The 23839-nt window shown below is 49.4% G+C and overlaps 5 protein-coding genes across 5 annotated transcripts; 3 read left to right on the forward strand and 2 right to left on the reverse strand.

Annotated features, from left to right (window-relative positions):
• Window positions 1–2087: 2087 nt before the first annotated feature.
• Window positions 2088–3200, forward strand: TRIVIDRAFT_215390 (uncharacterized protein; the record flags this gene model as incomplete). The annotated part of the gene is made up of 1 exon (XM_014103971.1): window positions 2088–3200. The coding sequence occupies one exon, from the start codon at window positions 2230–2232 to the stop codon at window positions 2704–2706; it is 477 nt and encodes a 158-aa protein (XP_013959446.1).
• A 2123-nt stretch (window positions 3201–5323) lies between these two features.
• On the reverse strand, window positions 5324–6049 carry TRIVIDRAFT_211879 (uncharacterized protein; the record flags this gene model as incomplete). The annotated part of the gene is made up of 1 exon (XM_014103972.1): window positions 5324–6049. One exon carries the CDS (start codon window positions 5703–5705, stop codon window positions 5445–5447), a length of 261 nt encoding a protein of 86 aa, XP_013959447.1.
• Window positions 6050–7819: 1770 nt separating this feature from the next.
• Window positions 7820–8671, reverse strand: TRIVIDRAFT_32515 (uncharacterized protein; the record flags this gene model as incomplete). Its single annotated transcript, XM_014103973.1, has 1 exon — window positions 7820–8671. One exon carries the CDS (start codon window positions 8669–8671, stop codon window positions 7820–7822), a length of 852 nt encoding a protein of 283 aa, XP_013959448.1.
• A 2482-nt stretch (window positions 8672–11153) lies between these two features.
• On the forward strand, window positions 11154–11891 carry TRIVIDRAFT_219018 (uncharacterized protein; the record flags this gene model as incomplete). Its single annotated transcript, XM_014103974.1, has 2 exons — window positions 11154–11164; window positions 11225–11891. 2 exons carry the CDS (start codon window positions 11154–11156, stop codon window positions 11889–11891), a joined length of 678 nt encoding a protein of 225 aa, XP_013959449.1.
• A 2294-nt stretch (window positions 11892–14185) lies between these two features.
• Window positions 14186–18939, forward strand: TRIVIDRAFT_219019 (uncharacterized protein; the record flags this gene model as incomplete). The annotated part of the gene is made up of 2 exons (XM_014103975.1): window positions 14186–14382; window positions 18750–18939. 2 exons carry the CDS (start codon window positions 14186–14188, stop codon window positions 18937–18939), a joined length of 387 nt encoding a protein of 128 aa, XP_013959450.1.
• Between the last annotated feature and the right edge of the window lie 4900 nt (window positions 18940–23839).

The raw sequence follows: 23839 nt of genomic DNA on the forward strand, positions 1-23839 counted from the left end.
GGGGATTTAGTATTTTCTTGCCGGCTGGGAATGACGTTGTGTTCATCGTTGACATATTCGTCGACACCTTATCACTCTAGTTTGAGCTTTTATAGCGTCAATTGAAGTCTCCTCTCATAATATCCATCAAGTTGCCTCTCCAGAATCCCAGCGACTACGTAGAATCCAAGCCTCGTAATAAGACGCACACAAAAAGATCTTTTAATTTTCTGTTAGTTGCCGATTTAAGCACCTAGTTCCTTCAGACACCTCCTAGAAAGCTTCTACTGCCATCGCTACTGCCGCTACTCTCACTACTTTCCCCTATCATCGATATGCTCCCCTAGTATCTGCTATTATCACTATTTGTAAGACGGGATGCTGGATAACCAAATTGGAGTATCCCCTGGCAAATCCGCAAGAGAAAGAGAATATCACAGAATAGCTGCTAACAAGATAGTCACTGCTTACGGCTCAGTGCTACTCAACCATGTGTGTTCCCATCCCTTGCGACCATCTTTCTCAATTTTTCTTCTGTTACCAATCTCTGCACACAAATTCTCCAAATCACAGCCATTGGCACCATCAGCAAGATTCTTCCAAGCATTCGCCACAGTGGCCTGGATTCAACTTGGATGGTGACAAGGTTCACGACACATACAACCAAAAGCTCGTGCAGAAACATACAGTGACAGCACAGGCGTTCTGCCTAACAAAGACTAAAGATTTACCTCTGCCGTTTCTACCCGCGGTTTGCTCTGCTAGATTGTTCATTCTCGGATTGCCCTTACAGGCCACATGTCGGCTAGGAATAGCGAGGATGCAGCTATCGGCCAGCTTCGGGATGCAGGCATCACTCGGCTCGCAAGGGTGCAAAATCTGCGAGGGAATATCTCGGGATCGAAAAGTGGCATGTTCCGGCTAGAAAGGCTAAAGAAAATTCCATCCTTCATATGTCAGGAGATCTCCAGCACTTCTAGATCTACTCCCCGCATTCTGCTCTGGCCCACAAGCACATGGGAGCGCTGGTGGCATTCCCGACCATCGGTTCCGAAAAATCCCTTTGGCTGCCGGAACGCTCCTCCAATAGGCCTCGAGGATCGGCCGGGACTGCGGTCTTTACCCCGGATCTCTGCCATTGTGTAATACTGCCGCCCGAGCATCAAGTGGAGCTCGGCTTCCGTGACATTGCATCTCCATCTTTGGCATCTGAATCTTCGCCGTGGCACCGCCTGCTGCTCCGGTGGCTTACAAGGCCGTTTCTCGACGATGAGATGGTTGCCCGTCGGCAAATCTCTGGCTCTTTTTTTTTTTTTTATGTTTTTTATGCAGACTCGACTTGATTCATCACGTCACTTGCTTTAAACCCGATCAGCGCTAGGGCTGTCGTAAATTCGCACGTGGGCTCTTATCTCCTTTGCCGCGAAGACCGCCAGGCCGAAAGAACCGGACAGGAGCAGAGCAAGCTTGGGAAGAAAGAAAAAAAAAGAGCAGCCAGGCGTGGGGGGAAAGATCTCTATCATTGGCGCCACCGAAGGAAGGGGGGCCATACCAGTGCTGCATGACGGCGATGCCAACCAGTCTGAATGGACGAATTACCCCCTGTCGTTGTTCACAAATGCGCTGCGGGCGACGCGATGCAGAGCGTCCTGACCCAATGACGGACTGGCCAGGGCCACCGCTTTCGAAAACCAGAGGGGCAGCACTGCTGTTCACATGATGACGATGTGTGTTATTGCAGTCTAAGAAGTCTGAGGAGTCTGAGGAGGCTGGCGGGAGGCGAATAGCTGCCCGTCTGTCGTCAGATCCACAGACACGTCTCAGCCCACCTCCTGTCTCCCATGACGCACCCCTTTGCGGCATGCCATATCCATGACAATCTCTCAGCATCCGTGCTCCCGATCTTGCGCGGGTCCCCCATGTTGTTGGGACGGCCGGGTTAGCGTCTTGTGGCAGCGCTGGTCTGGAGGAGCTACTCTACATACGTACCTCCTTGGGATGTAGGATGTACACAAGCTGCTGTAACACGAGTGCCGGAGTTGGTGAGCATAAAGAGCACGCAATCCGCTCTTCCATTGATTTCCTTCCTGCTCTCTAATCATCCATCCTCCACATATATATTCCCAAGCTTCCCTACCTTTCCTCTCTCTCACACAATTCCTTTCGTGAACAATCTCTATAACACGTCCTTACTTCCTCGGCCTACCATCATTCCCAAGACCAATACTCCAAAAATCCACAACCTTCAAGATGTCTCTCGACTTTGCCCGTGCCGCTCTCGCTGAGCGCCGCCCTTCCTTCTTCCTTTCATTGGCGCCTGCTACTTCTTCTTCATACCCTCAACCTGAGAGACGATCTTCTGTTTCCGAGGGTTCGGTCAGGCCCCGACGAGCCTCCATCAGCTCCCCAACTGGTCTCCGGGTCCTGAAGCTCGGCCCTGTCTACTACGGTGAACACATTGGCCAGAACAAGGATGACTTCTACGATGTCCCGGCCTCTCCTCCTCTCGCCGCTGTTGCTCCCTCTTCTTTCCTTTCACTGGCACCGGCCACTTCGTCCTCCTACCCTCAGATGCCTGCTAGCAACTCTGTTGCCCTTCCTGAGAGGCGACGATCCTCTTCCAGCTCCACCACTGGCTTCAGGGTGTTGAAGCTGGGCCCTGTTTACTGGGGACAGCACGCCGAGGATCACAAGGACGACTTCCACGACGTTCCCTCCTCTCCTTAGAGAACGGGAAATGGAGTCGACTCAAAAACAACACTGGGAATTAGCGACGTGATTTTCTTTCCTATTCTTTTTTTTCTTTCAGCACCCATGAGGGATGAAGCGAGCGAAGCTACTGTTTATTATCAACACACTAAAAAAAGTTTTGGGCAATACACACAAAAGTGCGAGCCGCTATCAAAATAGCGGAAATGACTCGAGGGACAGATTCTACCCTCTACGCCGGCATTGGCGCCATGCTAGCGCCTGATCACTCGGCTTGGCATATGTTACTGGAATGGATGGATGAATGATTTGAGCGAATTGGGTTTCTTTTTTTCACTGGCGAATGACGAGGATCTTCCAACTATGGAAAGAATGGAACAGTTTGACGGATTTAGTGAAGGCTATTTTAGGTACCACCTAGTTTGCAACATTGTGCTACGGGAACACTTCTTGGGACAGATTGGTTTAGCAAGATATGCAGTATGGAATCAATACACAAGAGGTCTTGACCTAACGAACACGTCCCAACACCATTTGCTACTCCTATTGCCTTTGATCCTTTTTGATGGTGGTGACGACGCCTCCCGCTCTTGGCGTGGGACTATGTCTCAGTTGGAACGATGCTGTTGGTGCAAATGCGAGCGAATGTCAGATTAAGCTTGAAATGCCGTGTCTCTGGTACTAATGTGAGGGAACGCCGGTGTCTCTGCTTGAGATTTCTGTGACACTTTGAGAGTGAGACATTGTGGCGAGGCTGCTTGGCATGGCAGTCATCCAGCGAATACTGAGACATAGACAGCTGGGGGATTTACGGAGTTCGGAGTAGTAGGAGCAAATGATTGTTAATACGAGTGCTGATAGTAGTACTTGCATCCCTCGGTCTTGTTTACCAAGCATCTACATCCAGGTACCTCCGTAGCCTCCGTATGGTGTACCAAAAAAAGAGATAGAGAGAACCTTGGCGATTCAGGGGTCCAAAGAGGGAGAGCTACGCGCTCACTAATACAGCACACCAAGAAAAGATTATGCCAGAAACTCCACGGACTACTCCGTTGCGAGGGTATCCGGCTCTTCCACTTGACCGCCCGGTGATAGCCGGGGAAGGATGGCAAAGAAAATATTTTCCATCCTTTTTTTTCTTGTCTCGTGTCACTACGAAAGAAAAAATCTTTTCTCGGCTGTGTAATCTGTAGCGAACGAACCAGGTCCTACCGTGAGAAAAAAATGGTTTGCTTTTTATGCAAGCATAGCATGATGTGAGCGAGATGGATGGGACGCCATGGCCGGATTTGGTTACCCCGAGCCCGGGATTCCGAGGCAATGGGAGATGGCAAGCATGGAGAGCTGCGAGGGATGGCGGATCTGGAACCCCGTGCATTGGAAGCTGGGAGTCTGGATCTGCTGTATGTTGCATGTTGTTGTACTGTGTGTGCCAGAGCACGTCTGTGTGCTGCAGGGGGTTTGAGGGGGGAGTGAATGCGGGCGAGGGGAAGAGAAAGTGTGAGTGATGAGTGAAGAGTGACGAGATGAGCGGGGTTTCTTATTTTTTCCCCCTTCTTCTCTTTGCCGTGTTTATTCACTGCTTTTCTTATTGTAACCAATGGTCATGCTGGCCATACAACGGATGCCACACTGCAGATACACCTGGATGGACACGAAATCTGGTAGGTAGTGTTTTTATTTCGCCAAGTGCGGGGAGGCGAAATACGTAGCTGGCACTGGCACTGGCACAAACCCCCACGTTCTGGCTCTGGTCCTGTCTCTTCTTCATTTCGCATTGTTGCTTGGCAGCGCCTCCCTGCCTTCGGGTATCGCTCCCTGGTAAATCCGAAACAGCCGTCGCACACAGGAGAGAGAAGAGGATACACAGTTACAAAGTACGCGGTGGTTACATGGCAAACTTGCGGTGAATGAGAGGGGAGGGCAAGTAGACGCCGAGTACTAGCGAGCGGCTGAAGGAAAAAAAAAAGAAGCACATCAGGTACTAGCTGCAGTGGTTCTTTTACCAGGTACCACCAGTATATCTGCTGCTGCTATCACTACTAAGATTGTAGGAAGCTGTACCTATCTCAGAGAATTTTATGGCTCCTCATACGTAATTTGAGATGCTGCATGGCCATTCCCAGAAAAAAAATAAAGACAGATTGGAAATGCAATCCTACGGGTTAAAGTGGCCAGTACCTAAAGTAGGTACGTACCTACTGTACACACTCGTACAGGCAAAAAGGCTCTAGCTGTGCTGCAGCTGTAGCTGTAGCTTTACGAGTAGCTGTGGCTCTAACCGAGGAAGTCAAGGAGGAAGGAGTGACGGAGCGTCGGATGTGCGACGGGGCAGGCACGTTGTGCAGGCATTGGCAGGAGCGGATTGGGGGCCAAGCACAAGCTCTTGAGGTAGGCAGCCGGATTTTTTCTTCTTCTTTTTTTTTCTCACTCATCCTACCTGAACACTTTTGATTTGTGCAAGTTATACGAGCGCCGCAACTCATGACCTTTTATTGTTTGCTACGTGTAAGTGTCCAGAGTGACTTGCAGCTGTGGTATCGACGCAATTGCCTACCTGTATATCTATTTGTATAGGTATACACTTGTCAAGCAACAGAAATGCCCCGAAAACTCCGTCATCCAGCTGTCTTTGCTGCATTGATTGCGTCGCACTTCCATGGATGCCTCGGGGCGACAGGGACCCTGATCTGATCAGAGGCCAGAACCCCACATGAGATCTGAGGAGCAAAAGGGCCCTGCCTCTGCTAAAACTGCTAGAGCAGCGGCGCAAGGACCAAGCTCGGGCCCTTGTCCCTGTCACGCGCGATAATGTTGCACAATGTCGCCTCGACCATCTCCGTGATCGTGGCCAAGGTGTTTGTATCTTGCTGCTGAATGCCTACAGGATTACTATCCATGGCGAGTGTTTGTTGCTGCAGGTGCATGTCAGAGCCCTGCTGTGAAGTGGTACAGTATACAGACAGCCAGCACTTTGAGGTGGATTCGCGGTAGGATTTGATGACGGCATCCACCATCTCGATCTTTGACCTATTATGCACACGCAGCACTGAGTACTGTACAGTATTATGCAAGCGCAACCTCACATGCTGACTGACTCTGCTTGGCTCTGCAGACACCCGAAGCAGCACTCCTACACGTCTCAAACTCTCCTTGTACAAGCTTGTTGGGGATAGCAGTTGATTAATAAGATTTTAAGGAGTTATCAACTTTGTTGGATTTTAGCAGCAAGCTTCATTATTCCCTCGGTGAGGTCAGTTTAATCGTTAATCAGCTGAGTAAGAATCAGAGCTGTCACCAGCCACACAAAGTTTATTCATTACGGCCATGTTATACTAAACCTTATCAAACATTTGCACAGGGCGTCTTCAGATTTGGCACATCGTTTTCAGTCATTTATCATGATCTACGGACGCCTAAAAATAGCATCTATCATGGTTTCAACTCCGTGTAATGCCCGACGGCATATTCGCCTCCAGATCCGGTCTCCTTTTCCTAACCCCTTTGCTGCATTTGCTTGTACCAACGATTTCAAAGAGTGAAATCTAGTGGGTCAATCCGTAGCTATGCAAAGACGCAATGATACAGTGGGCTTCCATGAAAGAGTTTCAGGAGAAGTGGCTTGTACCGAGCATCAGCCCCATGCGGCATCCCTATCAGTATGCACAATGGCATCGTTCATCCACCCATCTAACCTTGACAACGGTTATAAAGCCTTCACCGGTGCAGCGTGAACAATCTATCCGGCGAGGTAGTCCATTGCGGCAATGCATGCAGAAAATTGAGGGGCCTTGACAGCAGTACACCCAACACCTTCCCCGGCAAACGTTGCACGACACTTGGGACGTCTCCTCTCTTGCCAACCTAAACCAACCGGTACCGTGGCATTCTTCACAAGTTGGATTTGGTTTCCGTTGGCGAGAGCGGTCAGAATCTATAGACGACCCGCTTCGGATCGAGCTGCTTCTGCTTGACCGGGGCATTATGAATGGCAACGACTAGCTCAGAGTGGCTTTAGATACGGATTGTCTGTTTGCAAGAGCTATTAGTGTGGCAACCTGAGATTCTCGAAATTTGCAATCAAGAACTGCCTGACTTGAGGTTTAGATCTGGTTATCGGGGAAGTAGAGGCTTGCTGTCGAGTTGATTTACACTCAAGCAACAGCCCAGGATACTGACGATACTTATAGCAATGCACGTGGGAGTTGAATACGTTGCAAAATGCAGTTTATTGATGATATTTTGCACATCTTCGTAGCCGGGCTGTGAGGATTGTCGTTATTTGCTGCAACTGTTGTGTACCGTGACACTTGGGATCGGCTTTTGAATGGCTCTCATTGTACGCTGACATCTTACAATACAGCCAAGATTAATAGCAAGAACTCGAGAAGAAAGAAATTAAACAACCAAATTTACATGTTGGAGGATTGTTTAAGACAAAGATGCTTTTGGCGGCTGTGAGTCGTTCCTGTAGTGAGTTGGCGGAGCATTGACTCACACATGACGTGCGAGTAAATGAGCTGCATAGGTGAATATTTCACTTACAAGGAGCTTATCTAATAATGATGGTAGAGTTGTGAATGAGTAGGTTATAGGAGTTGGCGATACAGCCTACCGAGGTGTTGTGGTTGTGTATATAAAATATGTGCGACATCCTTACCAGCTAACCTACACCAGCCCGGATAACGCCTTGTTCAGTCAATACCATTACCTTCATTTCACGCAAAATAGCAATATATACCGCTCATACTGTTGCAGCGTATTGAATCAGATATATTGCTTATAACTATAACCTCTAGGTGATACTCGCATATACCCAGAAATGATTTGGTCAAAGATCTCTACTACTATCATTCCTGACGTTTGCTCTGCGTTTCATTATATCTCACCTCTGTGAGTATACAACATTCGGTTGTGGACGGTATGGCACTGCCATATACTAGATTGGATTTCCCTCGAGCAACGTTTATGTATAATTGCTCAACAAACGCCTCCAACAACTCGTACGCCATTCCCCACAAACGGTATACCAACTTGACAATTTTCGAGCAAGGCAAAGGAGAGGGAAAAAAGGAAGAAAAGGAGAGAAACCACCGAGAGATAAATCATGTATATGCCCAAAAAGATCCCGCTACACTTGCCAGGCCACCGCTCTCCCCCTCCCCTCGGGGTCAACTGCATTCAAGATTGCCCTCCAGTTAATATCAATCACCTTTTCAGCCTCCTTCTTCGCCGCATCATCGCCATTTCCGTCATTCCCTGGCCTCAGGAATGACAAAGGGTTGCACTCATTCCCCTGGTGAAACTCGCACCACGCCCGATCATGCCTCCCCTTGACCCTCAGCCTCGCCTCTCTTATCCCCGGGTCCGCCAACAGCCTCACCAGCCCTTCCAGCGGTGGCTTATCAAACACTCTCTTCCTCTGCCGCAAAAAGGCCCTCGAGGTCGACTGGGGCCTCTCCTTGCTTCCAGTGCCATCATCTACAACCAGTGTTAAATCCCCCAACTCGCCACTCACTGCCATGTCCTGCAGGAAGGGCCCCAAGTACTCCCAAAGCCAGCCCCTCAGCCTATCAATCCTGATCTCCAACTTTCGCACCCTGCGCCTCGCCTCTTGTGACAGGAGGAGGAACCGGCCTCCCGTTTGTCGCAGCAGAAGCTGTCTCTGTGCCTGTTGCCTGCCGCTCCTGTCCACATCATCCGGCAGATCCTCGGCCGCGTCATCAATGAAGTGCCGCACATGGGAGGCGTGAGTGCCCGTCAGGTCCAGCAGGAATGTGTTTCCCGGCCCGTAGAAGATTGGATGGGCGATTACGTATATGGACGGGTGGATGAGGAAGATAGGTACGGGGTTGATACCGAGGGAGAGGGCTCTGTAGGGACAGAGAGGGATGGTGCCGCCATCTGGGGCTGTGAGCAGTTGCTGTAGGATCAGCGACAGGATGTCGACTGGAAGATCGAACAAGTGAAGAGGCTCAGGCATCGTGGCTTGATTCCAAATGAGAGAGCACACCAGGAGATCGTGTTTGGATATGGTTGGTGTCTAGGTAGTCGAATGAGGCACGAGGGCAATTGGCTGAGCAGTGTATCAGCCTAACTGAGGATCGGCAGCGCTCTAAGAGATGCCCTGGGCTGTTAGAAAAGGCTTCCGCTTGTGCTGTATGAATGAAAAGTGTAACTTTGTAAGCCCAAGATGATTAATAGATCGTGAGTCAATGGTGAGTCAATAGTACACTGAAGATGGAGAGGGTGAGTGACTGCGTGTACGTGCATGTGAAATGCTGGGGTTTATCCGAGTTTAAGCGCCGACCGTGATGCTGAAGTGATTGGCCAAAAATAGATCCATGAATGCAAAATGCATGCTGTTCGAGCTATTCATAATGGCTTATACAAAAGATTAAGGGCTCAAATTTGGATTTATTAAAACGAATGAAGAATAATTTGTTGTATGCGCTTACACCTTTGAACAAAATTGAATGCGTCGACGCAGTATGCATATCGCCCAGGAAATAACCTATTGGCAGTGTTGTATGAACTGGAAATGAAGATGTAATTACGATTTGAGGATATAACTACCAATTATTTACATATTTACCTAAGACTTTGAACTATCTTTTGTGTAATCGTCACGGGCGAGTAGAGATATCACCACCACCTACTGAACATACAATCGTAACTGTATTCTAAGGCCGGCAGGAAATTTATATATCCTACATCATTCTGACGCCCTTTTTCGTCTTTGTTTTTGTCCTTCTTATACTGCGTTTTGTGCCTGAGGTAGTAGGGTTGGTGTGCCTCTTCTTGAATCTCCATCGCCGTTTTATGTCGTCACTCTCATCGTCGTTGACACCGTCGCCTTCCCTGGGTCTTCCGGGTTCGCTTTCAAAATTCACCTAATCCTGCCATTTTCTCTCAATCTTTATAGTACACCTCCGAGCCATTGTCGATCAGCACTCTTCCAAACTTTTCCTTAACCGCACTCGAGATGCTCTATCGCTGTAGTTGACCGTGACCACTCTAGATAATAGTCATAAATTTACTACAATCTATACATGGTCTCATTCTGACAAAGTTGCATCGATAAAAAGAGAGTGTCTATCTAATATCCCATCTAAAATTTAAGTGACAGCATAGCATAGGTAGCACGGTACACATTACGTAGCCAGACAGGCACTTAGATGGAGGAATACAAGCTCTTCCTATCACACACATGCTACAATTAGTAGCAATTGCGCGTCCACGACGCGACCAGACAACAACTCAACCAGACCAGATCTTCCAGATACACATTGGAGGCACATGGAGCAGACACCGACGCCAGCGCTCTTCACTGCCACGGCACAACTAGCCCGTTTCGTGTCTACCGAACATCCAGCTACCTCCTAATCGGTAGTGATGATAGTATATAAAAGAGGAAGCGAGTATGAGAGAGTAGCGGCAGTAACAGAGAGTAGCGACAGTAGCAGGTACTCTTGAGCCATTTGCATATTCTTCACAATAATGATCTGCTGACATATTCCGATTCGGCAGTCCCTCCTGGCACACCGTTTCGGTGGAAACTACTACAAGAGACGTATGCTATGGGTACAGCTCCCACCAATCTGTTGGATATTACCGGTGTGCAGCATTTGTGTGTGTGTGTGTGTGTGTGTGTGTGTGTGTGTGTGTGTGTGTGTGTGTGTGTGTGTGTCTCAGGAAGGAGTTTCGTACTATACGGGCACTCTCAACACTGGTAGAGCATGTGTCTCAACAAATGCATTTATCACGGCTGTTACAACTCGGGGTTTCGCACCCTTGGAAAAACAGCATTTCGAACTGTGGCACATGTTGTGCGGGTAGAAACATCAAGAGATCTTTTACAACACAACGAACAAAGACGCTGTACGCCAGGGTGCTAAATTCATCAATCAGACAGTTCAACAGTTAGTATTTGTTAGGATCTACTTGTCACGGTGCTGCCGAGGGCATCTTTGGCAATGTTTGCCTCTACTTGATCACATGGAAATTTCTCGCATTGTTGACAGGGTTCGGAGTTCCGCGCCACTCTTTGGAACCGTTACCAATACCATTGACGCTGCCATGCCTGGGTTGAATAGTAATTGGTGGAAGCATCGAGACTTGCTTGTCCTTTGACTCAACAACAGTAGCAGTCTTTGCCACGTAACCGCTGAGCAGTCACTTACGCATGCCTGGTTACCTCGTTAGGTCCCACGGATGCACTAGAACTCCCGATGATTGGCCGAATAACGCTACAAGCGTGAGGAGACACTGCCAAGGTTGAGGATACACGTACACATTCCTGCCTCGGTTATTTGGCATTACTTGGTTCTTTTAGCGATAGAACAAAGATATTTAACGTCCTGTTCAGACTCTATCGTTGCAAACCAGAGCAAGTAGACAGGCGTGTGCTAAATCTCAAGTTCTTTCAAGACTCAAGTCATCGTGCGATTACTGACATACACATCATGTCCTCGGGGTATGCCAGCCAACTAGAATGCCTTTCGAACACAAGTGACAAGAACTAACTTTTTTTTAGAAGTGCTCTCCAAAAGACTGCTGTAGACGGCGTGATATTGCGTCCGGGAACTGTTGATGATGTCCCTGCCATGTTGAGGCTCATGGACATCGCGACGGATTGGCTTGTGAAGAGAGGGCAGACTCAACAATGGGGTACGGGTGCCGAAAGACATTCAGAAAACCCCCGAAGGATCAAGCAGGCAACAGAGTTCACGGAATCAGGCGGCACATGGATTGCGGTGGACACCAACTCATTGTCCTCGAGGACAGAAGATGGTTCGTCTGGCGGCGGGGTGGAAAGCTCACACCAGTCCACATCCAAGTCTGGAGGAGAAAATGAGCCGCTTTCTATCATCAATGGCGTTGTAGGCGCTATATCAGTTGGTGAAGCGCATTCATACGTTCAGCCAGCGACCGAACCAGAGCTATATGTTCAGTTTCTCGCAACGGATCGGGCCTCTAGCGGCAAAGGAATCGGCACTCTTCTGCTGGAGCAAGCACGCACACTGGCTCGTAAGGCTGGCGTTTCCCTACTTCGAGTCGATTGTTATGCCGGTGGTAGTGGGGGGCTAGTTCGGTACTATGAGTCCCAAGGATTCGAAAGGATGGAGACTTTTGAGATCAACGGGTGGCCAGGGCAGGTCCTCATACAGAGGTTAGACAAAGAAGACCAACTAGAGAACTAGAAACAATCCATCTCTTGGCTGAGCGCATTGATTTCGTATGAAAATTACCGTCTCCATTGTAAGAAGGTGCACAGAAGCAAGCAGAGATGTTTGTGTAGGGACGAGCTATGAGTCGTTAGCAGTGACAATCTTGCTAACGTCTACTATGTAGTTTTGCTTTCATGGATTACAAGAGCCAGCATCGCATGTCTCAATTTACCAAAGCCAGAAAGAATAGCGATAGTAGCGATAGTGGCAGGAAGTGGCAATGGTAGCGTTACTAGCGATACCAGCAGAGAGTAGCAGAAAATAGTGATAGTAAGAGATACTCTTGAGCCATTTACCATCTTTGCAGATTCACAAGACCCAGACGAGCTAGTCGTGTGGGCTTGGAGCCGGACGACGACGGCATGTTGGGTTGAAGCAACACGAACAAGCCATCGGCTCACCGTCGTGCAGATTCGCCCGACCGTCATGTAAGGAGGTGGAGGATTCAGTCCGTGTGTCCGAAATACGAACATGATAGAGGGAAAATTCTGCCTGCATGGCTAGTGATGACAGCTCTAGGTCAGAAAAATCATGGGCTTCGGAAGAGTACATGCAGGCACTACGGCCCGAGGAGGGGTGAGTATAGCATATCCATCCGTAACTTCAGCGGCCGAACTTCTGTTTCCATCTAACCAGAAGGATAAAACTGTTGGTGATTGACTCGGTCAAGATGCAGGAAGAGCCATCCACATTGCTGCTGCAGAATAAAGCCCGCCTGCTGTCCTTCACATCGGGCCGGCCCTGCTAGTGGTTTGTCTCTCTTCCCACGGAGTCCCCCGGAGGCCGAGTATTGGGGCTAATAACGTAAAAGGATATTGGTTTGTTGTACTGAACCCGCTAGGAGTTGAAATGTTGCTCCCATCATGTCAATTAGTTTGGCGTATCAGTCTATCAGTTAGCAGGCGTTTACGCACGGCATTCTCGCCAGTGAGGTTGACTCTCAAACCATCCACACTGAGCTTCAGCCCCATTTCGGGTCTAAACTCTTCGAGCCTCAGTGGGTCGAGTTACCGCGAGTGGTAATCGCAAGCGCTTAAAATGGGCTCTGATTGGTTCCGTCAGTCGGCGCCCTAACAGCGTCACATCGAGATGCTCGGCATGGGTGGCAACCTCATTGTAGCCGCCATGAGTGCAACGCTCATGAATGGGAAAAGAGCCATTGATTCTCCGTTGGTTTATCATCTAAACGACCACCCGCGTCTCTCGAATCGTCAATACGCGCGTTAAGCCAAGAAATAAAATTTCTTGTTCGTCAGACGCCGGTGGAGAAGTGTCTCCCGTCCAGGCTCACAGCTGCTTCGGCAAATGCGGAACTGGGTCCGCTCCCGACGTTGGAATCAGTTCTTGCTCGAGTATGTTGTAGATTAGGACGGATATTGAGTCGATCTAAACATGCACTGATGACATTTTGTCCTGCGGCCAAGACCATCTGGCCCCCAATGGCTGATTCCCTTGCAGAAGTTCCACGGCCGGACATGTTGTTCCCCCCGTTGGATCATGATGAAAGGGTTGGTATCTGGCGATCAACGTAAAGGTCCGACGTGACTAGAACGCTGGAGACGATGTACTGGTGCCAAGCTAACAGAAACAAGCAATTATCGAGAAAGGCAACTCGTACAAACTGTTCATACACCTTTGTCAAGTTTTAGACTTGTCCGTCAGCTGCAACTACAGCAATCAGTCAATCAGCCAAGTAGCGGCAGTGCCAGGCTCATTTGGTATGTACCTAATGATGAATTCAAAAGTTGCAGTTGGGCATAGCGTTTACGCCTCGATCAGAGGAACAAGGGGGGAAATCCCGAATGAAGAACCGATGACGCTGCCACTTCAGGATACCGATGCGCAACTTGTTGGTTCTGTGTTGCCATTAACCCATGCTACCATGTTTTTATTCATACTGAATAGAGTAATATCGGCAGAATGCAACTAGGAGCAGAATCACTTGACTGATGTGAAATGTGCCGGGGTCAAGCTGTTGGCTCAGCTCTCAAAGGTGTGGTTGCGTGTGGATCTTGGGTCATTGAATCACAAACGGAAGCAAGTATCATGATGCAATGCATGCTCGACATCATCACAGGAGCTACATGCTAGCCCGGAGTAACATTGGCACCGAGTATGAGGCCATTGAAGCCTGCCTTGCCAGCCACACTGGGAAAGCCCCGAGAGATGCTGCGCCATGTATCACTAGCATCTCTTGCGGTGTCCAGGAGATGCGTCGGCTGATCTGGTAGATGGAAACGACATCTTGTTCAGATACGGTCATCAATATGGCCATCAGTCTAGCATTGCCGGGTGCGGCAATTACCAGGGCCGCATGGAAGGCCGCATTGAGCTTTGAACGGGAAGATCGCGAGAGCCGTGCAAAGGATGTCGGCCGCATCGTCGGCCGCATCCTTGGTCTCTTCATGTGGACAATCACCGACCTAGGGGAGGCGAAGACCAAAGGCAGACAGCAAGTGTGGTAGTCCGTAAACGCAGCCGCGGCATGTGTCAACCAAACAAGCAACACCATTGAACAAGAGATTACCTGCAATATCATGCGGGAGACTAGCCCGTGGTTGGTTCCTCAAATGCTCCAGTCTGCAGCTACCACCAACGGTATAACCCAAGACAGCGGGTTATCCCGTAGCAACACCATGTCCACCATCCCAATCCATGTCCACTGCACGGCACGAGGAAGCCAACACACAACGGGCCGGAGCGGGGGAAGACTCGGCGCAGTTGAACAATTGATCACCCCTGACCAAGTCAAGCAAGGTAGAGGGGTGTTTCTATGGTGTTGTTCCAGCCTCAACGGCACCGCCCGCACGGGATCGTTGACTACACGAACCCAGAAGGCAAGGGACACGGCCAACACGAGGAAGACGACGGCGATGGGAGGGGCGAGTCGACTCTGATATTGGAATAAGCAGAAAGAACAAGCCCAGTCGCTCCAAAGCGATGCAACGCGGGTAACTATAAGCGAAAGTGGTCATGAAATGTGGTTCTGCCATTGGAAGAGTAGTTCCTATCAGGCGTCTAACACGGTGTCGTCGCGGGCGTTGGTGCCAAGGGAAGCTTCAGCCACGACGGTCTCTGCCAATCTAGACTGGACGAAGTCGTCGACGAATGACGACATGCGGTCGAAATCAGGAGAGCAAACAGGTGCGATGCGCTTATCCCGTCCTCCAGGGCGGCTCGTTGGCGGCCGGCGCCTCGACACCCCTGGAAGTCGCTTGTGTCGAAGTGTGAATGGAGGAAAAGCCAGAACCGCCCTTTGCAGCCGCCGCGCGGAGGCTCCTGTACCAGCCAGGCTGACAAGTGGCTAGCGGGCCAATCACAGCACAGAGCGCCACCCAACCCCGCCAAAGAACCGCCTTGTGCCTGGAGCTGCTGCGCAGGTATCTCGTCGTCTCGGTACCTGCATGACCTGTTCGGCGGCTGTGCTTCTTCAGTTTTTCTATATTTGCATCGAGCAGCGCGGCGCAGACCGTGGTGATGGAGAGATTGGCGGAGAGCAACAGCCATATAGGCGGCCCAATGGGTCATCGCCAGAGCGTTCGTTGGCAAGCAGTGAGGCTCAGCTCAGGAACCAGTATCTGAAGTTTGCATTTGCGGCCATTGATTGGAGGTGGAAGTGCACGGCTGGAGATTGTATGATGAAAGCTACATGGAGCTTCCAGCAGTGCAAAGCCACATTTCAGCCTGCTTCTGGCCCTTTTTAGCACCTGAGGTTAGCACCTAAGGCATCTGAGATTAGTAAGATGAGGTAGCATTCAGTATTTCGATTTCCCAAGCTGGAGGCTAGAACAAGTCATCTGCCAAACTATCGTCCCAACTGGAGGATCAATTGCCCAAGCCTCCCTCCGGCACGCTCGCTGAGAGAACCACGGTACTTACTAGGTAAAGTAGGCGTCGTGATTTCGATACTTTTCTTCTTCTTGTTTTGAATGCCGAGGCTACCTATACTTTACTGCGAGCAGATGTCATGTGAGTGGACGCAGCCGTGCAAAGCGGTAGATGCAGATCGGATCCAGATTGCAGCGTGCTTCCAAGGTCTGTCGGACTTCTTCGGCGTTACCATCCTGGACCAAGGCACAGAACGCCGTGTTTGTAATACGCCACGGCAAAGAATATGAAATATGAACCAGCAAAAGATCCTTGAGGGCATGGCACCTGCTGCGGATGATGACGATGCATATCAAGTCATCATGGTTGGGGAAGAGGTACGAAGTACCACCACTTGCCACTTGTAGATCCTGATCGTCCAGAGCCGGCAGTCGGTGAGTTGACTGCTGAGGTAATCTGTATTGATCTCTTTGTCCCTTCCCCTCATACAACATGAAATCACCATGAAGTGACCCAAAAAAAAATATGTGCAATCTCGCCTTTTCTGGCGTGGTAAGACTGAAGAATAAAACGCACAAGTTGGTTTGTCATCTCGTTGCAAATTGCTGCTGTGGAGTGACACAACTGCGACCTCACCTCAGCCCATCACTTATATCAGAAAGGTGGAGATGTCAAGTCTCAAGTGCGAACCCTTGGAAAGTCTTTCAATTCTTCCGCCAAAACGCATTCTATTGAAAAGGCTGCCGAACCCCCCGCTCGCCGTTTGCTTGACCAGGGTCCCTTGGTTCGACTCTCCATGCGGGAGGCGACGTCAACGCCACAGCCCACAAGTATCAGCCGTGTTGGCTGCGTTGGTCCAATCCAGAACGCGGAGATTCTTGATAGCTGCAGCTGAGCCGTGATACCCAGGCGCCATTTGCTCAGGACAAAAAGAGGGCTTCTGGCGCAGCAGCTTTTGTCCACCAACTAAGCGGCCGCGTTTCCACCGCCACAATGCCTTTGTTTCATTCATTGACTTTCTAGGCGTTCTTGACCGAGTCCTGGCGTCGCTGAGCGTGGATTGCTGTGAGAGCCGCGCTGCAATGGAACAAAGGCGCCGATATGCGATTTGGCACGCCTGTTTCAGCAGATGATGCAACGCTGGTCTTCCGCATTGGTCGTCTTCACGTCTGCTCCGTACAAGAAAGTCACCACGTCCCATCCGGATGTCGCTAATCAATACCCAGTCCGGGGGGGTACATGTATCCAGGCCACCAAAATCGATATCTGCGGGCATTATTCCGTACTTGCCTACTAGTGGTGACTAGAGACGAACAGCTGAAGGAATAGGATCACGGCCTGCAAGCATTCCGGCTGCATGGCGATGGGTTTAGGCTTGGCACCAGTGGTTTAAGCGTTGGAGAATGTGGAATAATTGGCCGTTCGAGGAGTAAATCGCGCCTTCTTGAGATTTTTTCTCTCTCCAATATGTTCATGCACTGATCAATGCTGTGGCTTCATGTGGCCCCAACCGCTACTACTAAGCTGCCACGAAGTACATGCAAGTAGCGTCGTCTCACCCCCGGTCCAAATACATGCAATTAAGCCAGCATTCATTTGCTGTTGGGCAAAGCGAAGACTTTTCGGGCAGAACGAAGACTCTTGAGCAGAACGAAGACTTTTTTGGACAGAGCGAAGACGTTTGGGCAGAGCGAAGACTGTTTTGGCAGAGCGAAAACTTTTTGGTCTGACCGAGACTGGAGCAGAGCAGTTGATCTCCGTTTGATCCAGGAACTGCAATCTTGCCGTCCACCACATACAGGCATCGACGCATATCTGGTACAGTACACGGCCTCTCGAAGGCACCAGGGCTGGAGTCTTGTTGATGGCTTCAACGGCTATGCCCCAAGAAGAATAAGACGTTGTTCGCTGCGGATCATGTGCGACATCCATTGGATCCACAGGGCGTCTAACGCTTGTGATACCCCCGTCGATTTTTTAGAGGCGCAACACATCTACGCCTTGCCTGGCTTGGTAACTGGCAGGGCCAACAAGCACATTTTGGATACGGGAAACGCATCAGGAGCCGGCTCTTGTGCACCGGATTGCTCTCCGACGAGGGATGTGTGAAGCTAGCATGATCCTGATTCCTGATTCCTGATTCTCATCTAGTGCCGCAGAGCTGAGTCAAGTTGCGATACTGCCATGGTAGACTACGACTACATAGTACGTTGTCTGCCCGTTCTGTGAAGCTCAGCCGATATCTCCGGTGACACTGGCTTCTCGGTGAAGGCGCCAAGTCACGACGAGAAAAAAGTGGCTGTTGATGATGGACTCTTGTGTGTGACCCGCGCGTCCCGTTTTTCTCGTTGCGTTGGCGTCTGTCCTTCTCTGCTGCAATATCACGCACACGATGTGATGATTCTACACACTCTGCAGCTCCCCTATCCGCACCTCCCCCCTCAGATCCCTGATCTGCTCACTAGTCGAAGCCGTCATGTACCTACGATCCTCTCCACTCCCCCGTAGGCTTGTTGTCTCCCCTCAATGGCCACTGCAGAATGCTACCCAATGCATGTTGTCATCTCTCCTAGCTGAAGGAATGGGCATGTCCCGCTTGTCGTCTCCGCGGCCCTTGTCCTGGCCGCTCCCCATAGATACAATTTACGACTTGTGTTCGTGCATGGGCAGCTGGTATGACGATCCGGCTACATGCACCCAAGGCATGTTTTCCCGTCTCTCTCCGGCACACAAAGGATGGATGCCCACTCGTCAGTGTTTGTGACTCCACCGTATGTCCATATCCATGTCTGTGTAGTCAAGATCTTGCAAGGGCCTTCTAGCGTGCGGGCATGTAAGTCAAAATGGCTCTTCCGCCCTCTGAATCTTCAACCAGACGCAACCAACAGCCTCAAGTCGAGCAAAGGGGGGTATGGGTGTGTGGTCTTGGTCTTGTCCTTGGTCAATGACGGAAGGAGAAACCCGGAAGGAGAAGGCGAAATTAAGCGAAATTTTTTTATCCAGCTTTAATGACTCTTGCGATGACTGGGATGACATCAACGTCGACATCAACATCAACACCACGGCCCAAGGCCTGTACCGTAGACTCAGACTCTCATCTCCAGCTGCAACCATGTCCAAGAAGCTGCCAATGCCTCTCTCACTCACCACAGACGACATTGCCATACGGGCTAGAACCCTAGGGAATGCCTAGCCATATCGCATCGCGGCACCAATTGCGGCTCCTGCATCGTAGCTCCTTACGCCTCGCATTGGTGTCGTCGAATTGCAGGCCCAGTGGGGGCTAGGCCTTGAGAATCTTAGATGCAAATCGCCTCCACTTTCGCTTTCTTCCTCAAGACTGAGTTCACCCACAGCCAATCTCTGTCTGCCCATCCATCTCCCAACCCCCCACACCCAAAAGATGCAAAAGATTCTTCGGCCACATGCGCATACATGCATCCAGACACACGCTGCTGCATACGGACAGACAAGCTCGCATCATACAGGTGCAAGCACACGCACACGTCCACGTCCACGTCCACCTACATGGGCAGGGGGGGCCAGGCGCCCCAAGTGTTGTTGGTTCTGAGCATCATCTAGGCCTTGCCGACCGGGTACACCCACAGCTGGGCCCGCGCGGTGCTTGACATGGCCTTGTGCAAACTGCCGATACTGCGATGCCTCGTGGTCCGATCAGGGCTACTTGATGTCGCCTCACTGCCTCCCCCTTCTCCCAGACAACAAAATGCCCCCTGGCGAGAGAACGGGCCAGAAGGCAGACAGAACCTCGCACCTACCGCCGAGTAGACACGACGACAACTAACACCATCCCGCGGCACCACACATAACAACGGCCGCGCATACGAGCATATATTGGTGGCGACTAACGTACATGTCGGCTTCTCGTCTTCTTGTTATGTCTCTGGGGCCCTGCAAATGTGCATCTAACAGCCGTGTGCATGCGTCTGGGAAGTCCCGAAGAAGAAGAAGCAAACAGCCAACAGCCATACATCAGTTGACGTCTGGTCTTGTACTCTGCCTGAAGGGGCTTTGTTCCTGGGTAAGAATGAACACCGTTCTGAGCAAACAATGTATATTCACAGCCTCTACCCAGTCCCGAGGCTTTCGTTCCACAAGATATATAAACGACAAACACACCTGCTGTGTTTCTCGATATCTCCTCCCAAGCTTCATCCAGCACTCTAAATCAAGAGCATCACTTGATATTCACCAGCAGACAACTTCTTTCAATCATCTTGAACACTCCTATCTCTACAATCTTCACTCCTTGAGCCGTTCATCCAAACGCAACACCTCAATCCTTCCAACGCTAAGAGGATCAAACGGTAGAAAGTTGTATGCAAAACCATCTCTATGCAGACCACTCTCTGCGCGAAGACTCACTGACAAGACGCCTTCCTTTTAGTGAGCCAATTCCAATCCGGAATACTCTCTCTTCTTCAGCTCCCCTCTCTTTAAACTCCATTCTACGCCACTTTCCCACCGAAGCAATCAACATGTGTGTCTGGATCATTCGACAGCACTACACCCACTGTGGCTGCACCGTCACCGAGTCCGCGCGCAAGCCCAGCTGTGGCTGCTCTAAAATCGAAGACCAAGGCACTCAGACATGGGAAGGATACTGCAGGCGCTCTGAGTGTCCTAACCCAGGCCGTTGAATAATCATCAATGGACTGGTGCCCTCCCTCCTGGTTCTACACAATTCGACACGGGTTGATCTCATCCCATCTCACCTCATCTTTTTCTTCTTTTCCTTTCTTGTTTCTTTTCTTTTCTTTTTTATCTCTCACCCATCTCATCCTCTTCTTTCTATCTTCTTTCCCTCTTTATTTCCATCTTTCTCTCTTCTTCGTTTACCTTCTTCTTCTCTTCATATCTTTCTTTACGATGCACTCAATTATAGACAAAAGTTGGAGGCCCTAGCAATAGGCCTAGGCTCCTTCGACCTCCTGATGCTGGATTCATCTTTCGCAAGAGGAGTATCCACGCTTTTTTCTCTTGATTTTACATTTTTCTTCTTCTTCTTTTCTTCTTTTGTTTTCTTTCTTCAATCCATCTGTTTACCTTCCATTGACGACCTGGTTTCGTCTTTTCTTTATTCTTCTTTTTCTATTTCCAATCTACTTTTTCTTTTTCTACTTTTCCATCTTGTCCGAGCTATGAGGAGGATGCAATTCACTTGTATGCAGGATGAATGATAGCGCATGTACATAGTCCATGGTTATGAGGCAATGATTGGGTATAGCGGATTTTGCGGGGAGGCTGTTCTTTTTCCTATGGCCACAGCCTTTCTGCCTATACCTAGGCCACACAGCTAGAGCATCATACCAAATCTAACAGCGGTGTCTTATTTTACCTTTGTTTTATCTCGTTCTCACCTAACTGCTTGTTTCTTATGATTTACCGTCGAGAAGTTGTCTGCCTCGTGAGCCAAGTGGTCAAAATTTGAATGCCATTGGTCGGCCAACACAGCCTGGCCGCATATGCGGCCGCAGCCCCCCTTCGGAGCTAATTGTCCACAGCCACCAATTGACGAACAGGAAATCCATATAATTAGCTTATTTTGCCCTATGCTCGTCATTTTGATACATCTGTCGTGGGGTCTCACAATCTGGTCGCCGTAGCTTGTTAGGGCCATTCGGGCTGTCACAGGGGCTGCGGCTGCGCGTTCGTAATAAGAGTATCACAGAATACGGCCTCTTCCCCACAGAGCCGCCTCCCCAGCTGCCGGCGGTACGATGGCCAAAAGTGAGGTTACGCAATGTCAGCAGCAGGCCGTGTTGGCTAGCCGTGAGACAAGTCATCATGTGGCTGTCCTCTATGTCTAGATGAGCCAAGGCTGCTTTTGCTTCTAAGCGTTGCTAGGGTAGTGTTTGAGCGCCGGATATTCATTCACCTTGATGTTGTTTTTGTGTCTCCTTGTTTGGTGACGCAATATTTTTTGGGAGGGAGAGTTGTCCCGATAATACGAATTTGTAACTCAATTGAGGTAGGAGGTGGTGATGATGCGTAGGACGTCATATGTTTTATTTTTCCGAGAGATTGTAGGATTATTTCTACACTACTATAAAGCCGATGACACGATTGAAAAGCACAATACTTTCTAAATTCTGCAAAGCCTTCAGCAAGCCAAAGCGACCGTGCTGGCATACAATCGGAAGGATTCATCCTCCATCGCGCGAACCATGAGAAGCTTGGCAGCACGGCCCTTTACGCCGGTTCACCAGGATCCGGTTCGGCACCGATACGAAATAGCATGGACATCTCCCGCCCGTTTTTCGCGGCAATTCAAGCTTAAACGTGGCGGGTCAGAGCGGAAGAGCGGGCGAGACGTTGCATAGACACGGCCGGCTAGCTGCCGGGGGGGAAATAGCTGATTGAAGCACGGACCAAATGCGGCGGGATACGAGCCGGGATGAAAGGGAGACTTGTTTGTAAAAAAGGGAGAAAGGGAAAGGAAAAGGATTTTTGTGCAAGGGAATGGGGGAGAGATTTTGCATTTTGTTTGCGTCAAGGTTCTTTGCTGGTACAGACAGGATGTGGTTGGGCGTGGATAACGACGGTGCGCTCATTGTTGAGAGGATAGATGCATTGTGTAGCGTTGAAAGGGGGAAAATAGATGTGATTGAATATTGTTCAAGCAGAATCGAGGATGAGGTCTCGCTGGGCCGTGGTGTTTGTCATTCTGGATGGCGCGGACCATTGGGAATGTCTTTTCCCCCCTCCTTTCGCGCACAATAATCATTCTACTCGACCAACAGTCTTGTAGATAGTGAAAAATTATACACACAATCTCATCTAATCAAGTAAAATCACATGATCTACTAGATATGCGTGAATGCATGTATAGCGTCGATAGGGCTGGCAAGCGTATCTTAAAGAACTGGCGACAAATAAAACAAACGCTAGGGAATATTCATAGCATGCGGATACGTATATACATGTACATTATTAGCGGGATAAGATATGGAATGGGATAAGAGAAGGATATAAAATGGAGCAAATGGAGCGATATAGAGTACAGGTAAATAGTCTGGAGAAGAGAGAAGTGTACTATGAGGTATGGTGATAGCTACCCTGCTTGGAGAATGTATTTAAAGGAATCATCCGGTAGAAATGCGTTCCCTACATTGCTTACGTTCGACGAGCTTGTAAGTTAAAGAGTTCTACCAGTAGCCGACCGTGGAAACCTCATGTTCAAGGTTTCAGGGTATTCCTCCAAGGTGTCGACAGGTGCGACTAAAAGTTTTCAGTATGATTCATTTTTCTTTTACTTTTGTCTTAATTTTATAAAACTATCACTTTCACCTAGATTAATCTTTTGTTTCAAAGACTCATCTGTTACCTCTACGACTTCACACTAGTACCAAGTACAATCCCATACTACTACTATCAAGCACCAATACCCAAGATGTTTACAATCGGGAAGAAATAGCTAGAGTGCGCTGTAGCAAGGCTGAATTATATCATCCATATATGGACACTGATTATGGGACTGCCTTCAGCTCTTAGAGTTATTTAAGTAGATGGAGTAGATAGAGTAGATAGAGTAGATAGAGTAGATAGAGTAGATAGAGTAGATAGAGTAGATAGAATAGATAGAGTAGATGGAGTAGATAGAGTACTTTACCATATCCCGTCTCCTGCGGTCTCTACACACGTCACAATGAGGTGCAACGATATAGTGGATGAAGTGATGTCGGATCAAGGCTGAGATTTTCTTCCAGCGCATACCATATGTTCATCGATGCGCATTTTCTGAGGCTGAATAAGAAGAAGCAATTGGGATCATTGCCCGCAGATTTGAGATTGAGGATGCATTTTATGCTGGACCAGGTATGTCTTGTGAATCCATTCGTGAATATCTACCAAGTTTTAACCTATTGGTATGGCAGGCGATAATGCTACATATACCACGTCGCCGATCTGGCGTACCTTTATACGCCCAGCTGTAGTCCAAACTCTACCCAACACTCCGGATCTTGATGCCCAGATCATACAGCTGAGCCCTCCTATCACAGAATCAGAGGGAGAAGAATCGGAGGAGAATACTATTCTCTCTATAAAGGATTTTAAATCGTAAGGATTTT

The sequence above is a fragment of the Trichoderma virens genome (genome assembly GCF_000170995.1).
Source record: "Trichoderma virens Gv29-8 chromosome Unknown TRIVIscaffold_3, whole genome shotgun sequence".
Taxonomy (NCBI): Eukaryota; Fungi; Ascomycota; class Sordariomycetes; order Hypocreales; family Hypocreaceae; genus Trichoderma; species Trichoderma virens.